This window comes from Dicentrarchus labrax, unplaced genomic scaffold (assembly GCF_905237075.1).
Source record: "Dicentrarchus labrax unplaced genomic scaffold, dlabrax2021, whole genome shotgun sequence".
Taxonomy (NCBI): domain Eukaryota; kingdom Metazoa; phylum Chordata; class Actinopteri; family Moronidae; genus Dicentrarchus; species Dicentrarchus labrax.
Genome location: NW_026136709.1, coordinates 11,364,894 through 11,381,995, shown reverse-complemented (window position 1 = coordinate 11,381,995; position 17,102 = coordinate 11,364,894). Strand labels below are relative to the sequence as shown.

Below are 17,102 nucleotides of genomic sequence, written 5' to 3'. Positions count from 1 at the left end.
AGTTAAGACACATACCATGTAACTGCATTGTGGGGGGATTTTTGTTGCATGTCACACTCTCTTGTCTCCCCCCCTTGTTTCCTGTCTCTGTTTCTATCATATGAGCTATCTAATAAATGCGGAAAAGGCAAAATAAAAATCCCTTTTTAAAAAATTGCTTCTAACGTGATTATAAGATTTCAATCACAGTGAAACATGGCTTCTTCTGGCTTCTTCTCATCTGTATCTGTGCCTCTGTCTATAGGTGAGCGGTCTGCCAGGGTCAGTCTTCAACCTCGCTCCCTCCCACATGTTTGGAAACAGGCTGAACCCCAACTCGGCCATGGCGGCACTCATTGCCCAGTCCGAGGCCTCACCAGCAGGTACAGCAACACACACCTAATGTGGCAACGTGTGTGTATGTGCACGTGACAAAATTGTGTGTGTGTGTGTGTGTGTGTGTGTGTGTGTGTGTGTGTTAGAGAGCGACATAGAGGGAGATAATGGATAGGTCACACCCCCACTATCCCACAGAAGGGTCAAGGGTCAACACTCGTGATATTTTCAAGCTCCTCCTACTCAACTCCAGTTACATGCTGTGACACCCCCCTCTCTCTCTGTCATACAAAAACACACACATTTGTTCTCACACTTACAGCATAATACACATATTAAACATAGAGCTCTCTCCTCTAAACTGTGGCCAGTGTGAGATAAAGGAGGTTTTTGTTAAGGTAGTGATATGATAGAGGAGCAGAGAAGGCCGAAAAAGAGTTGGTTTGGTTGTCTGTCTGGTTCAGAAGAGCTGATGAAGGAGTAGAACATGGCTTCAGTAATCAGAGTAGCCACTTCCTGATAGAAGACATCTGGTTGAACAGAGGAGAGAAGCAAATGAAAAGAAGGGAGAGGAGGACAGAGTTGAGAGCTAAGAGGAGGAAGGTAGGTAGTTCCTGCTGCCGGTCAGCAGTCATCAGAGCCAGATCCACTCTGACCCGCAGGTCAACTCACTAATCAGCCTGAATGACAGGGGGCCACAGGGCTCTGTGTGTGTGTGTGTGTGTGTGTGTGTGTGTGTGTGTGTGTGTGTGTGTGTGTGTGTGTGTGTGTGTGTGTGTGTGTGTGTGTGTGTGTGTGTGTGTGTGTGTGTGTGTGTGTGTGTGTGTGTGTGTGTGTGTGTGTGTGTGTGTGTGTGTGTGTGTGTGTGTGTGTGTGTGTGCCTGCCTGCCTGTGTGTGTGTGTGCCTGTGTGTGTGTGTGTGTGTGCCTGCCTGTGTGCCTGTGTGCCTGTGCGCCTGTGCAACAGACAGAGACAAGGCAGGTTCTGTGTGTACACAGAAGTGAGCTTTGTGTAATTCCTGAAACAAAAGTTTGGTAGCACCAGGAACAAACTGTTACACTTTTTTCACTTTTTCCTTTTATGTTTTTTATAAATATATTTAATTTACAGAGTAAAATTTTAAGATGTGTATACTAATTGATTACTTGATGTAAGAGTTTGGATTTATTGAGCCGTTTTTCAAGCACAAATGTCAACATTTTCCATTTTGTATTTTAATGTCTAGAATATCTTTAATATCAATATCATTATCTGTTAATCTCCCAATTACTTCCTGAACCATTGATTACCTGTCCAACAGAAGCAGCAGAAGACATTCAGTTTTCAGTGATTATAAAATATGGAAAAGCAGCAAATCCTCACATTTGAGAAGGTGCAACCAGAGAATTAATTATGAAAATGGACTAAAATTATTGATCATTTACCAAAACAGCTGATTTATTTTCAATAAAATTGATTAATGTCTAATCAATAATGAGAATTACTGTTACGCAGCCCTTCTGAACATTCCCGTGTGATATTTTCTTACCGTTACAGTCTGTGTATAGCACGTGTGTACAGCTACACAAGCGTGAAGCTCTGTTTGTGAACTAGTAAGGGTCATGTGAGCACAAACATGCAAGGTGTGCGCGTGTTTGTTTGCATGTAGGCTGTTTACTTTGGCAGCCGTTTCTCTTTGCTTTTGAGTGTCTGGAGGGAGGTGCCAGGACGGAAAGGGTTACGAGAGGAAAAAGGACTTGAAAAAGAAGGCGAGCGAGGGACTAGAGTGGTGACCTGGTGGGGGTAAAAGCTGGGATTGACTGTCTTAAGTAGAGGGGAGTTTCTGTGAGTGTGTAAATGCAAAAGTGTGCGTTTGCATGTGTGTGCATGTGTGATTCATTACTCTTACTGAAGAAAATGAAAAGAAGCGTCTGGCCAGGGGCCCAGAGGGAGGAGGTAAAGACTCTCACAGAAGGTAGAGGAAAAGAGGCAAATGCACAGGCAGTTTGAATGAAGGCTTGTGAAAGAGATATAAAGGAAGAGAGACAAAGTTTCATAGGCTGCAGATCCACAAGTATTACAATATGTCGTCTGCACTACGCTGACTAAATAGGAAAATGTGCGTTTTCTCATTGTTTTGGCACTCTGTATTGTTTTGTTTCATTTCTCACCCAAAAACTGAGCTTTTAAAAAACAAACTGCAGAGTGGATACATTTTGAGAACAACGGTAATGTATTTTAGTGTTGAGGACAACTGAGCTTTTGGAAAATAATGTACTGTAAGCCTGGTTATGGGCTGAGTGGCATTAAAGCTGCAGTAGGTAACTTTTATGAAAATAAATCTCTTGTCATATTTGCTGAACCTTTCACTATATACTGACAGTTGTATATAAGACGTGAGAAAGATGGTTGATTGTTCAGTCTCATTCCCAGGGACCAAAAGCCTTGATATTTGATGACTTGGGAATGAGACTAAACAATCAACTGTCCTTCTTGGGACTGATTGGTTGTTTTATCTTCACACACACTGGATTCTTGAAAATGCCAGGGAGCCCTAGGAAAAGTCCTCTGCCTTATGTCTCATGTACTACTGTCAGGATATAGTGAAATTTCACCAAATACGACAAAATGTTATATTTTATAGAAGTTATTTCCTGCAGCTTTAAAGTTAACCCTTGTGTTATGTTGACATTGGCTTTACTTTATCCTTGTTTATGGTCTGCTGTGTAAAAATAATACTATTAACTGACTAATCAACCAATTTTATTGTTTTTAAATCCTACATGAACAAATATATATGTATTCCTCTCGTTTGCCAAATAAAAGTACGGTAAAAGTGATCCTACATAGCGACATTACTTGTTATTTTATGTTAATTAGGTTAAGTAATCTATTGTATTTAGCCATGTTTTTAAGAAATATGTAGCGTAAATATGAGAACAATAAAAACATGAGCTGTATTAAAACACAGTGTAGGTGATCCCAGAGAGTAGGAAGGTACAGAACAGTGGTTTAACCGGAACAGACTCAGCAATAACCAGACTGTTTGTCTCACCCCTTACCAGATGTTGGCTGAGATGCACAGTTTTGTTGTTTGCCCACCAAAATAGAACGAAGAAGAGATTTAGCTGTTTTCCTCTTTATGGGCAAGAGATCTTCACAAAAATGGGCTGAAAATGATGCTGTGGATGCGCGTTGTTTTTACACATAAAGCGTTTTCAACTTCAGCCAGCTAAGTGCGGACTTGGTCTTAGATATACAATTGATTTTGTGTGTGTGTGTGTGTGTGTGTGTGTGTGTGTGTGTGTGTGTGTGTGTGTGTGTGTGTGTGTGTGTGTGTGTGTGTGTGTGTGTGTGTGTGTGTGTGTGTGTGTGTGTGTGTAGATCAGGAGGTGGGAGACGGCAGCAGCGGCGTCGGAGCTCAGGGCTTCTCCATAAGAGCTTCTCCCAAGACCACCCCGCGGTGAGTACACACACACACACACTCACTCAGATGCCCCCCCATCCCTCCCCATTTACATTCCTCACTGCCCCCCCTCCACCACCCTCCTTCACCCATCCCCCCTCTCTGCTTTTCCCTCTGCTGGCCCCTCATCTCCTCTCTCTTCCTCTCACTCCTCACACACACACATGCACACTCTCCCTTCGCTCGTACCCCTACAGGCAATTCTCGCTCTCTCAGCCAACGATAACTTGTGTTTTTGAAGGTGGTAACCATCCTTCAACTCCAGTTAGATTTTTTTCCCCCTTAGTTTAATCACACATGGAAGGACAGTCTGATGATTTTCGACATCTGCTTCATTTGGGAACATTTGTATGGATCTTTCAGGATGGGAATATTGATGGTACAAATCCATTTTTGTTTGATTCTACTTCTTTGTGGGTTGGATAATTTCACTTGATGAGGTCAGTCACAATTCTTATGATTTTGGATATTTATTTTTTAACACTCCACCTATATTATGTTGCATTTATGGGATGTAATTTGTGTGGGAAAGGTTGGCATTTAACTTTAAAAGAAAATATTGTGACATGGTGACAGGGGGAATGTTAGTAGCACTTTTTAGGTCATTGTAATTACCTTGAGGATGTTGTAGTTTGTTTAATGTATTAATATAAAAATAGGTCATACATTTTAAACATTATTTTGATAATTTTGTGATATTGACACTCAAAATCGGTGTATTTACGTTTGCGGTGTGATTCAAAAGTGGAAAAATCTTGCCATTAGTGTCTTTTTTTCACTTTTTCCTCACATTAAGTACCTCTCTGTCCCTTCTACTCTCTCCTGCTGTCCCTCATTTCCCCTCTTCCACACTCAACAGATTGTATTAGCACACACACCAAGATTTATCGCATCAAGACAGTCCACTTCCCTCTTTCTGTCTCCCTCACTCTTGCATGTCCTCTTTCTTCCCCTCTTTCTCTCTTGCTCCCTCTCTCTCACTCTCACACACAGACAGAAAGCCTGGCCCCTTTTCATTAGAGGCCACTGTAACAACAAATTGATGTAGTTTTATAGCCAGCAGTGTCTATGTTTGTCTGACGTTTATGTTGGGTCGTTAATCTCCCCATTGACCTCTCTATCTCTCCTTTTCTATCCATGCTCTCTCTCGTTCTCTCTCTCTCTCTCTCTTTCCCTTCATTCAGCTCTCCCATTGGTGGCCTGCAGATCCGCTATGACTCCTCGGGGTCGTTGCCGGGGCCGGGGTTGCTAGGGGCGGGGGGAGCCGGCGGGGAGACGATGCCCCCGGTGGCCACGAGCATAGAGCAGCTCCTGGAGAGGCAGTGGAACGAGGGGCAGAGCTTCTTGCTGCAGCAAGGAGCGCAGGGAGACGGTGAGAGGAGACACACACAAACACACACACACACACACACACACACACACACACACACACACACACACACACACACACACACACTAAAAAACACCTGACTCTCAAATACCAAAACAACACTGTTAGACTACTATTCTGTTAAAGTTTTCAAACATTCCTGAGCCAGAAGTTTGAGAAAATATCAATTGCATGCTCATGTAATTCTGTTTTTTTAGCTCTTGTCTTTTAAATGATCTCCATGTTGATAAAGGTTGAGAGACTAAAAACCAACTGGGCGCAGTGATGGAAATAAGTCAGAAACGTATCGTTCTACAAGTGACCATTTCTGATATGCTGTATTTTATTAATAAATTATAATGTTGTCAGCGAAACCAATTAAATTTGTCAAAATATAAGCAATCGTAGAAGTACTTAAGTACACAAAAATAGTCATAAAATAGCAAAATTGTGATTTAACTAGGGAACTATCTGACTTAAAAATAAGACGACAAGATTACAAATCTTACAAGACAATCAGTGCCAGCTTTCGGTACTTATCACATATTTCGGTCAAGAAAGTATTGAGGTTCGATACCCAGTCCTACACACTACTACTAATCATTATTTCCACCTTTTCCCTGTTTGCCACATTTCTCACTTCCTTTAAATTGATCCCTCGCCATTTTGCCTTTCAGCTGTTGCCATTTGCGCTACCTCATGCTCCGTCTCTCCAGTCACTTTCTCACATTATCTGTTATTGTAGTATCTGTCGATCTCTGTCAGTTATCTGCCTATCTGAACATCCCTTCAGGGATCTATAAAGTGATAATGAAAAAAGGAAGGTGGACCAGTTGTTAGAAAGGTCATCCTTCATCTGGATGAGTCAGGTTTAAGTTTCTCCTCTTTGTTGAGATGTCCTTGAGCTCTATACTGAGTCTGGACAGGCACCAGGGTCACTGTTCTGTAGCCGATCTTGACCTCTGACCTCCCTGTGGAGTATATCTGTCTAATCAGTCACTGAGTTGCATGGTTTTGCCGTAAGGAAGGAGTGGCCTTTACAGAAAGTCAGAGCATCATTGTTCTCGCTTGTGAAAATATCCCTCCAGTACAGCACTGCATTGACCGCACACTGTGGCAGGAGGATTATTCTTATTGTTGAACATTTGAGTTTGTATTTTCTCTCACACAATATATTGAAAACTTTTTCTCTCTCTCTTCCTGTCTTTCAGTGGTGGGCATGTTGAAGTCCCTCCACCAGCTGCAGGAGGAGAACCGGAGGCTGGAGGAGCAGATTAAAACTCTGACTATGAAGAAAGAGAGATTGCAGCTTCTCAGCGCTCAGCTATCAGTGCCTTTCACCCCCACCACGGCCTCCTCTGGTACACACCCACACCCACAATAACTGAAAGCATTTGTCAATTAATCGATCCATCTACTGCTTTGATAACTGAATAATTAGTACAGTTGTTGAATCAAGCAAGAAGAAATATTTTTTGGTTTCAACTTCTCAAATGTGAAGATTTGCTTTTTTCCTCTATTTATTACTTTAAACTGAATATCTCACAAAATGAAATATTAACTCAGGATGGACATTTTTCACTATTTTGTTTTTCATTTTAATAAACCAAACGATTAAAATATATATAACAGAAAAAATAATCAGCCGAACAATCAATTAAATGAAACCATGAATATCAGCATTAGTTGCAGCCCTGATACATATATATACATAGACACAGACAGAATATAAATTAATGCGTTAATTTGTGTTGCAGATGTGAAAGGAGCTCACCTGGGAGCCACTGACTCATCTTTACCCGTGGCAGCTCAGGTAAGAGCAAACACCTGACACATCGTAATCCGTTCAAATCCTGTATCACCACAAAGTCATCAGTGCTGCAGTAACATGTCATTAATATAATATCTGAATTAGCTGAGGTTCAGTGAAACAAGCATCAGATGGTTAGTTATGTCATAATTTTACACATTATTACACTTACACCATCAATTTATATTTGTGATGAAATCCATCATCAATTACAAATGGAAGAGTTAATGGTGTCTTTCTCTTTCTTTCTCTCTCTTTCTTTCTTTCTTTCTTTCTTTCTTTCTTTCTTTCTTTCTCTCTCTCTCTCTCTCTCTCTCTCTCTCTCTCTCTCTCTCTCTCTCTCTCTCTCTCTCTCTCTCTCTCAGGACAGTGCGTCATGTGGCGGCCACAGCAGTAGCGGCTCCACATCCTCTCTCTCCACCCCTCCTTCCATCTCCCAGAGCCCGCCCCAGCCGCAGCTGAACGGCGTCGCTGCTGTCGGATCGGCCTCAGCCGGGCTGGGCGGGGTGGCGGGGCTGATGGGGGCTCTGGGTGCAGGGAGCGCATTGGGTATGGGGGGAATTGTCGGGGCGCTGAACGGGGTGATCCAGACACCAGCAGGCATCGCCAGCCCTCACACACACACTACTGGAGCGGTTACGGGCGTCACGTTACCCGTTAATAATAGGTACGTCTGATGTTTATTGTCCCAAAAATCATTTTCTGATGTTCTTTTTTGGGCTACAACAGCAAGCTGAGCAAAACTGAAAAACAGGAGCAATTCATATCACCCACCTCAACAAATTCAGTCAGTGGATTAAAGGTTTCTAAATGCGTACGTTGTTTAGTACTGAAAAGTCATTCTTCATGTCAGTGAATGTACAACTTGTCTCTTACTTTCCCAAGATGTTTGAATGTGAACTTTATTGCGTCCCCTTCTTTTTGTCTCCTCTTGCTTGCGTGTTGGATTAAGCAGCTCAGCAACTAGTAAGAACAGGTGAGAAAGAAGTCGGTTCAGCATCGCAGCAACCTATTAGCTCAGCCTCCTTCATGTCTCTAAAGTCTGGAGATTTTGTGAACATGTTGCAGCAGTGTGTGTGCGTGTGTGTGTGCGTGTGCGTGTGTGTGTGTGTGTGTGTAGTTATGTAAAATCCCCTTTTAGCTATATCACATTCATCATGAATTTAGTTCTTTCTTAATATTTAAATAGCAGTACATGTAAAATGCTTGTTCTTCAGGCCTGTTCATATTTGGGTTGTGCGTGTTTTTCATTTTGCTGTAGTCAGCCATTCCTGGGGGTGTCCTCGGTATAAACTGCTAATGTTTTGAAGTTGTGTAATAAAATGTCTTGTCCTGATAGCTGCGTAAGGACACTGTGTTTGTCTGACTGCGAGTTGTGTTTTTGTCTCGTCAGCGCTGCGCGGCTCGGCCTGATGTCTGAGCAGCAGCGACTCCTCCTGCAGCATCATCAGCTCCAGCAGCTGCTGTCCTCACAGCCTTCAGCGGTACTACACACACACACACACACACACACACACACACACACACACACACACACTGGCAGGCAATCGCCACTATCACACACATTAAACACACACAAAGATATTGTTTCTTTGGATAATGTCTTAAATCACCAAGCTTATTAACTGTTCTCCCTCCCCCATTGTTTCCCTCCCTTTCTTGTCTGAAACTTTCACTTTACTCTAATTTTTTTCCTCTTGCCCGCTCCTTATTTCCTCCTCTCTCCCCTTCTGTCTCCATCTTTGCTTCCTCCCTCCAACCCTCCTTCTCTCCCCCAGGAGCATCAGCAGGTGTTGCTCTACCAACTATTGCAGCAGCAGCAGGACCTCCAGCAGCTGCAGTCCCTCTCCTCCTCTGCCCAGATTCCCTCCATCCCGCTCTCCTCCGCTCAGCTGCCCATCAGCAACCTGCTGCCCAGCGCCCAGAGCCAGGGCCAAGGCACCATCACCGCCAACCCCTTCCTGGCGCTGCAGCACGCACACGCTGACACGCACGCCTCGGGGGCACAGAAGCCGCGGCTAGCTGAGAAGGCCGTGGGCGTCGCAGGGCAGGAGAAGACATGACGGCAGATGCTCTTTTGCCTTTTTGGTTGTTTTCTTTTTTAAATAAATATGCAGAGTTTTCGGGAGATCAGCCTCTTGGTCACCTTTGTAGTTCAGTGCTGAGAACATTGGCAGCAGAGGAATCTGTGTCCTGTGGTAGATTATTCTTTCCAGTTGTCTATGCTAATTCATTAGCATAGAGTGATAGCATTTATTTGCTGTCACTAGCTCACTCTAGCTGATCTTTTCAGGTTTATTTTTGCAACTTTTTCAGGTTACAGTCTTAACACAGCATTTTTTGTTTTTTGTTCTATTTATTTCCATCCAGTTTTTTTTTTTTTTACTTTTTATCTTTAGTGCTGCTTCAGGTTTTATTTTATCACTGTTGTGATAATGATTTTCATTTGATATCACTGGAGGCAACTTAGTGCGTTAGTGTCAGTAAGTGAGCACATGCTGTGTCTGTTCTCTTCTCTCAACAGGCGAGTTGACTAACAGGTCAGCTTTTCCTTTAATTAGTTTTTCTTGATATTTTCTTCTCTAATCTCCTCATTCGGCGTCTTCTTCACGTTTCTTCTTTCTCTTGTCACTGTCATGTTTTTGCATCATTTCCTCTCTTTTCCTTTGTCTCCATCCTTTCTCCCACAGCTTCAAATCCTCCACACTCGCACCCCTCTCGGTCTGGTCTCTCTGCTGTCTCACTCTCTCAGGGGCCTCAGCTATCAGAGTTGTGCACTCAAGCTGGCGCACACACACACACAGAACTTCAAGCGTAAAAAGAAAAATAGCAGAAATACATGAATATAAAAAATAAACTACAATTCCCTACCACAGGACTTAACAGTAGCAGATGTATGTTTGACATCTGTCTCGCAGCGGTCCCGAGGGGAATACTGGGTGAGAGGCTTGTGAAAATATCCCACATGTTCTCACCGTTGCCTCTCTTCCCGTGTCTCTTTCACTCCGTTTGTGTAGATCCATTAATGTCAGTGAGCCAAGCCTCGTACAGTCACCGCAGAAGCCTTGCTTTTGACTGTCTCTTCTCTGGGCCAGATACAGGGGGCTCACTCAGGGAAGTGAAATGTAAAAAAAAAAAAGGGAAATAAATATATAAAAAACAGCAAGTTAAATGCTCAGAGGGATACATCAGTCCACATGGCACACACTCACAAAGATAAATGATTCAGTCGGTTGTCAGCGCGTGGAAGTCATTACATTTCATCTTCTTGATTGAGCCCCCCGCTGCACCTACCTCTTGAGCAGGACCAGCCTATCAGGACCTAAAAGGCCGACAGCAGCGGCCGCTCAAAACCCGCAACAGTCAGGACTGGCCAATCAGGGTCCAAACCCAAGTGCCTGAGGCCAACAGGGGTTTATTTTCCTTTTACCTGTGTCCCCGTCATTGAACAACGCTGCTGGTAATTAAGCTGCGTCGCATAGGCAACAGATTACAAAAAAGAAAAGTCAGGCTGGACATGCCGTCTCTTTAATAAAACCAGGAAATATTATTCTGCTGCATTCTCTAATATCAAAGCCAACTTTGTTGTTTGCTTTTTATTTATTGGGAGTTTGTGTAACGGGCAAAAGATGATATATTTTAAAAGCCTGCTGGTGTTGCAATTTAACATCATTTTGTACTACTGTGTAAAGTTTTGTTTGTTTTGTTTGTTTTTCTTTCTTCCTACAGTTGAATCATGCTGTAAACCCTTTTAATGACTTCTATTCTGTGTTGTGTTTGAAAGCTAGAAGCTACTTGATAGTTGGCTGATTGGGGGGTGTGGTTGTATATAGTTTGTAGGGGGGAGGAAGTGTGTCAGGGGGGTGTTCAGTGGCACAGTTTTTACCTCGTTAAGTGTACATAGACCTTTCTCATTGGCCGTTGGTGTACATAAGTGATTGTGATTGGCCGTGCTGGTGTGAAGGAAAGCCAATGAAGCCTCAGTTTGTGTGTGTGAATCTTTAGCACCAGACAAAAAGGTTGACAGTGACTGGACACACAAAGTATTAATTTATTTTTATATGTTCAGGGACATTGTGTTTCTTTTTTAAGTTTTGCACCATTTTCTTGATGAGAAGTCATTTTATACTTGGGGCACCGTGTTTTCATCTGTGCACACATTTCTTTGGATCAGTTTTGTACAAGTGGACAATAAGAAGGGGGCAGGGGATTTGACATTGTATTTCAAAACACCAAAATAAAGAAACACTATGGATAAAGTAACAGGCACATTCAGCCTTTGTGTCAGAGTTTTTTTAAATATGCATTGGACAGTGAGTTTATTGTAAAGGTTTCAAATGGAATTAATGTGCAATATTGAGCCATTTACACCTAAATTAATACTGAATATACTGACTTGTAAAGATATTTTTTAAACTCTCAATACTCTGAATATTGAACTTTTTCAGAACAGTACAATCCAAATTCTATTTTCAAAATGTTTATCTTGCTGACAGAAATATAGTGCAGATCTGATTCATTATAGCAACAATGCTGGCAGTATATTGTTCGGAAATGCATTTAATATAAAGTTTTAGACACCCATATATATACACTATATATGTATTAATTACATTTTTATTAGTTTATTCGATAGGGACAGTGCTCATAGATCAGTAGAAAAAAAAGCTAAAATAAGCCCAGAAGGCTAAAAAAAACACCCAAATTAGAATAACACATCTTTCAAAAAATTCATGTATACAACATATTAAAATAGTACAGAACACATCCATCAATAAATAAAACCTTGTTATGATACATGATAGTATTGTATTATTATAGGCCAAATAAAGAAGTAGCCTAAGTTTTCAAATGTATACAGCTCTGATTAAAGCTGTTTTTGTTTTGTTTTTCTGATCACGGATAAATAACGATTCATGAGGCGACTCCAGATAAGCTGCGGATAAATGTGAAAATATTAAGTATATTCTGTTTAAACTTGCAAATATTAAATGACATGGTATGTTGAAAAGAGTGAAATGGCATACCTGGTTTTTATATGACATTAATTACATTGAAAATTATGGAGGAGATGGCGGCAGCGAGATGTGATTTATTCAGTAACAAGGGGGAGGAAAATGAATAATCAAGAAGTGCCAATAGAAGCTGAACATCTTTAGATTTAAACAATGTGCTTCAAGGCTCCTGTCCTAACAAATATGCACATACACCCCCCAAAGCTGATGACTTCCAGCTGCCAAGAAACAACCAGTGTGTGTGTGTGTGTGTGTGTTTAGAGGTGGGGGCACCATTCTGCTACATCTGCTTCTGCCCTGGTAATTAAAAGCTCACTTTCCTCCTGCACTCCTGCTCCCCCAAAAATACCCCCCACCCCTTCAGGAGTTTTCAGTCCCCCCCCTCCCTGCACACACACACACACACACACACAATCTAACCTGCATTCAACAACACAACCCCCCTTTTCTCTTCCCTTTTCTCTTCCCTTTTCTCAAGCACTTGCTCACACACCCCTCCCTCTACCAAATATCCCTCACCATGCCCCCCCTCCCCCCCTCCACTCACTATCAGCCCTGTCAATCAAAGGCAGGCTGTTTAAACAGCATACACCCCCTCCCACCACCACCACCACCACCACCACCCAGGACTATCTCTTATAAGCCTCCACCATCAGAGCTGCCTCCCCTCCACTCCCTGTAATAGCAGCACCACCCTGCCACACACACACACACACACACACACAGACACACAGGGCAGAACTGCTGTGTCCATCATCGATCATACTCCCCCAGAAACCCACCCCAGGGGTGGGAGGGCTTACCAGCTGATGGAGGACCCCTGTGTGCTGCCCAACCAGGTGCCTGATCACAAAGTCAAAACACTACTAAGCCCTGGTGTTAGCAGACTGAAGAGCTCGCTGTTTCTCACACACACACACACACACACACACACACACACACACACACAGAGCAGATAAGCCAGCAGGAGGGTTAAACCCTGGATGATTAGACAAATGTTGGGCAGATATCTGTGGCTTCAGATGCGAGCTGAGCTGCTGTCAACGAGGAATGCATCAACATGGGCACCTGCCTCTGACTGAGCAGCCTCTGTAAGTTTCTGTCCCCTTGTTCTAGTGTTTGTTCTCCTGCTTCAAAATAAAGTATTTTAATTGTTTGGCATTTTTCAGAGACAACAAAAAGCCGGAGAACAAAACTGCAATCAAGACCGCTTGAAGCCGAGTGAAACCAAAGAGAGGAAAGCTTGATTTGATTCTGGATTTTATTTGTATTGTCTTGATTGTATCCATGAAAACCAAATTACACAGCTTGAAATGATTTGAAAAATTACAACTGTACAGTACACACACAAATTTCTACATTCATAATTCAGGCAAAGCAGCACATCTTAGTGTATGTGACTAGGTTGTTATACATAAAAATGTCTACTTCAATAAAAAACACAGTGAACAGAGAAATATGATTTTACCCAAGTAAAATGATGGAAGAGAGCAACTACCAAGAAGTACATCTGGAAGACTATTTAATTTATGTTTACTTGTATTAAATGTATCAACCACTACTTCCACTGTGACCTACAATTAAAGTCACACCTGTGTTTTTAGTCCACATCCAGTTCATCGCTGGGCAATGAAAACCATGTACCTCCAAGTTTGGTGATTTTGAATTTTGAAAAAAGTTGATAAACCATTTAAAGGCCACCCATTAGAAAAATGCACTGTCTCAAAGCTTAAAGTAAAGCTGTTTTACTTTGATCCTGTAAAGTGGGTAGTTTGGAGATTCATGGTTTTCCCAGGAGTTTTTACATCCAAGATTTGTTGCCATGATCTTTCCCATCCTGCATGAAGACGTCACACACTAGAAATGAAAGCGGAACCATAAAACAGGTTAACCAAGTGCCATGAGTAATTCCTACACAGGTTTTGGCATATGTCTGGTAATTCAGTTAAATTATTTAATTAGACCTCAGCCTCAAAGAGAGAGAGCAAAGAGCAATAAAGCTGAGAGAGGCTCCAATGTAATAAACCATTAGCAGGAGGAGGCAGCCGCTGGTGTGTACAGTAATGCAGTGTAAATCATCACAGAGTGGCTGCCATTAGGAGGCTTAATCCTAGCCAGAAACCTGCAGTCAGCTGCTAGGGGCCCTGATCCGGTGCCGAGTGGAACCAGATCCGGCAAACAGAGGTGTTTAGGGCCGGGGCAGGAGGAAGAGGAGGAGGAGGAGGAAGGGAACAGGGAGAGTGTAGGGGGAACAGCTGAGGAGATTCCCAGTGTGTGTGTGTGTGTGTGTGTGTGTGTGTGTGTGTGTGTGTGTGTGTGTGTGTGTGTGTGTGTGTGTGTGTGTGTGTGTTTGTGTGTTTGTGTGTTTGTGTGCCCCCCACAGGTCTCCCTCCTGTAGGATAATGGTGGTGAGGAGAAGCAGCAGGATTCAGCCTCATCCCTCTTCATTCTCAGATAGCCTGTATTCTTCTGCTAAGTGACACTCCTCTATCACCCCCCTGATACACTCACACACATACACACACATGCATATACACCCTTCCCTCTCTCTCTCTCTCTGCCTCCCAGTTCAATGACACCTTGGAGATTCTGGATGCAATAACAACGCACACGCAGAGACTGAAGGGGGGAAACAAAACTGGACAAATTACAGTAAAAGTATAAGTGCACTGTTATTTATTTTATTTTGAAGGTCCAGTCATGTCAGTTTTGTTTATTTAGCCTAAAATTTTAAATTATTATTAGTCAACACAGAAGGACTTTATTTGACACCCATTTCAGTTTATATCAATAAAATGAAACTATTTTACAATTATCATTTACACTAAAAACATCATAGAATACACAAGAAACCACTGCTGAATAATTGCAGCCAAAAACCAGTTACTGATAAATATAAAATAATTACAGAGAGAATAAAACTACAACACATTTTTATTTAAAAGGGGGGAAAAAGTAAATATTTTGCAGAATTAAAACAAAACTGAGTAAATAAAAGAAAGTTGGATTGGCTGTGAGGAACAAATGGATGATCAAATAAATATTTGGAAGATATTTCTGCATGGGAGAAGGAATGCAAAGAAAAATCTCCAAACCTCATTTCTATCTGCTCTCACAATCCCCACTGTGTGTGTGTGTGTGTGTGTGTGTGTGTGTGTGTGTGTGTGTGTGTGTGTGTCTGTGTCTGTGTCTGAAAGAGAGAGAGAGAGGTAGAAAATTACAACATCTATCTATCTATCTGTCTATCTGTCTGTCTGTCTGTCTGTCTATTCATATACGTTACACATTTCTTGTTCATTTGTCTCATGTTGGCAACCATCAGAGGAAAATTGCAAATTGCTAAAAAATAAATACAAATTCTCTCAATAAATCCCAGTAGGCTGCATAAAGCTGATTGTAGTATTTATGTATTTTGGATTTATTTTAGAGAAATTTAAACGTTTCGTTTTAAAGGTTTGAAAGACTTCTAAATACAAATAAATAATATAAACATCTTCTTGGGATTTAATAGGCTGTATAAATAAGTTGTATGCGGGTCACATGCGGGGCAGATGCTGTAATGGTTGCAGTGTACACAGTTGATCGCCCCGGCGTGTAGCAGCTTCTTCCCCGGACTCAGCGGTGCCTGGTATGCTCGCCTGCCCCCGTGCGACGCGTTGCGCGGCCAGCGAGCCGTTCCTGCTCCGCTGCCTGCGGCTCCCACTACCGGCGAGAAGAGAGGAGCTCCGAAAAAACCCGCACACGAGCGGTGAGGACAACTTCACTGTGCGCCAAGAGCATATAAATTCAGCGGCGAAGGGAGGGGGTTTACATAAGCGATTTTCTGTTGTCTGCTATTCCCCTTCGATAGGGGAAATGCAGCTCTGCAGCAGAGAGGAGTTCCCAGCAGCAGCTCTGCCGTCCACATTATCACCCTGCTTATTCTGTCCGAGGCTACTCGTCCTGTTGACTCATGTAAGATTTGCGCAATATTAAAAATCTTCTCAAATGTTTGATTAAAAGCAGCGAAATAATTTTCACACACTCTCCCGAAATTATTGTTAGAAAAAAAATATATTATGTTCACTTTCTGAAACAGAAAGCGACTACACGCCACTGGCTGTAGCCCATATTTTCATATATATTAATCTAGCAAGCAAGTAATGTAGCCTACATACAGTGTAATATTTATGTATAATGTAACAGACAATGAAGGTCTGGTGACGTTATGATATAGGCACTTTTTTATAGGCACATGTTTTTGTGACCTCATGCCCCTATTATATTTTATAATATTCTTAAATTGACTTGAAATTAGGTTTTGGTGACCTTAATCAATTAACCCTCCACTATATTACTATAATATAATTATATTCCAATAAGATAAAATAGTTTTGCTGTGATGTTTGTCTCTTTGTAAAATGTACAGCCTCCTGTCTGCGACCTCCACTGGGTTTTGTCTTGAAGACCATCGACCACAGCAGCCAACTGCAGAGAAGCCACATGACCCACACAGAAATGCACTAAATTATGTATAAATTCAATTAAACTCATCTAGAAACCTCCCTTTTTTCTTTGCAATGGCTTTTTTTCCCCCTTTGGCTTTTATGTGTTTTAAAAGCAGGTTTAGTCTTAATTTTATTTTGGTACAAATGTGACTTAATAATGTATTTATTTATATATTTATTTGCAGGAGACCAACAGTTAACATGCTGATTAGGCAGGGATGTTTTAGGCATCCTTACTGATATGTTAGACCTTGAATAAACATATAATAACACCAGAAATTAAAGACACACACACACACACACACACACACACACACACACACACACACATTCATAAACATAATAGATTTTATCTTCAAATGTTTACATCTTACCTTATTAGTCAAAAGCCATCACTGTATTTCCTGTATTTACCATCACTGTGAACGGGCTCCAGGTGAAGAATGAAACACCATTACAAGGACAGGTGGTGCTGGCAGAGATGAATGTAATCTTGTGGGGTTATAATGAATGTGACAGGATATAGATCTGAGATGAGATCTGGTTTTGATCATCAGGTAAAAATAGATCAGTCAGCGGCAGATTATTACTGATAATTACTTTCAAATGGTTGGCTATGTGAGAGGTCTATATTATTAAATAATTCCACCCCTGGTTAGTC

At 41.8% G+C, this 17,102-nt stretch overlaps 1 protein-coding gene and 1 long non-coding RNA gene across 6 annotated transcripts in view; both read left to right on the top strand.

Annotated features, from left to right (window-relative positions):
• Positions 1–11,202, top strand: part of mllt10 (MLLT10 histone lysine methyltransferase DOT1L cofactor) — a 44,363-nt gene extending 33,161 nt beyond the window's left edge. For 3 of the 4 annotated variants that reach the window (XM_051410464.1, XM_051410462.1, XM_051410465.1), the window contains 9 exons: positions 245–362; positions 3,679–3,757; positions 4,945–5,132; positions 6,341–6,490; positions 6,887–6,942; positions 7,305–7,606; positions 7,895–7,915; positions 8,333–8,423; positions 8,718–11,202. In XM_051410464.1, coding sequence (XP_051266424.1) covers positions 245–362; positions 3,679–3,757; positions 4,945–5,132; positions 6,341–6,490; positions 6,887–6,942; positions 7,305–7,606; positions 7,895–7,915; positions 8,333–8,423; positions 8,718–9,002 — 1,290 coding nt within the window. In that variant the 3' untranslated portion in view covers positions 9,003–11,202. The remainder of the gene's footprint in view (positions 1–244; positions 363–3,678; positions 3,758–4,944; positions 5,133–6,340; positions 6,491–6,886; positions 6,943–7,304; positions 7,607–7,894; positions 7,916–8,332; positions 8,424–8,717) is intronic. The other variant, XM_051410463.1, reaches the window with a different exon arrangement.
• A 1,296-nt stretch (positions 11,203–12,498) lies between these two features.
• On the top strand, positions 12,499–16,498 carry LOC127369267 (uncharacterized). Of its 2 annotated transcripts, XR_007886047.1 has the most exons (4): positions 12,500–13,045; positions 13,124–15,702; positions 15,805–15,908; positions 16,363–16,498. It is a non-coding gene; the product is annotated as an uncharacterized LOC127369267 (long non-coding RNA). The 2 variants fall into 2 exon arrangements; XR_007886046.1 differs by having other exon boundaries at positions 12,499–13,045; positions 13,124–15,908.
• The last annotated feature ends 604 nt before the right edge of the window (positions 16,499–17,102 follow it).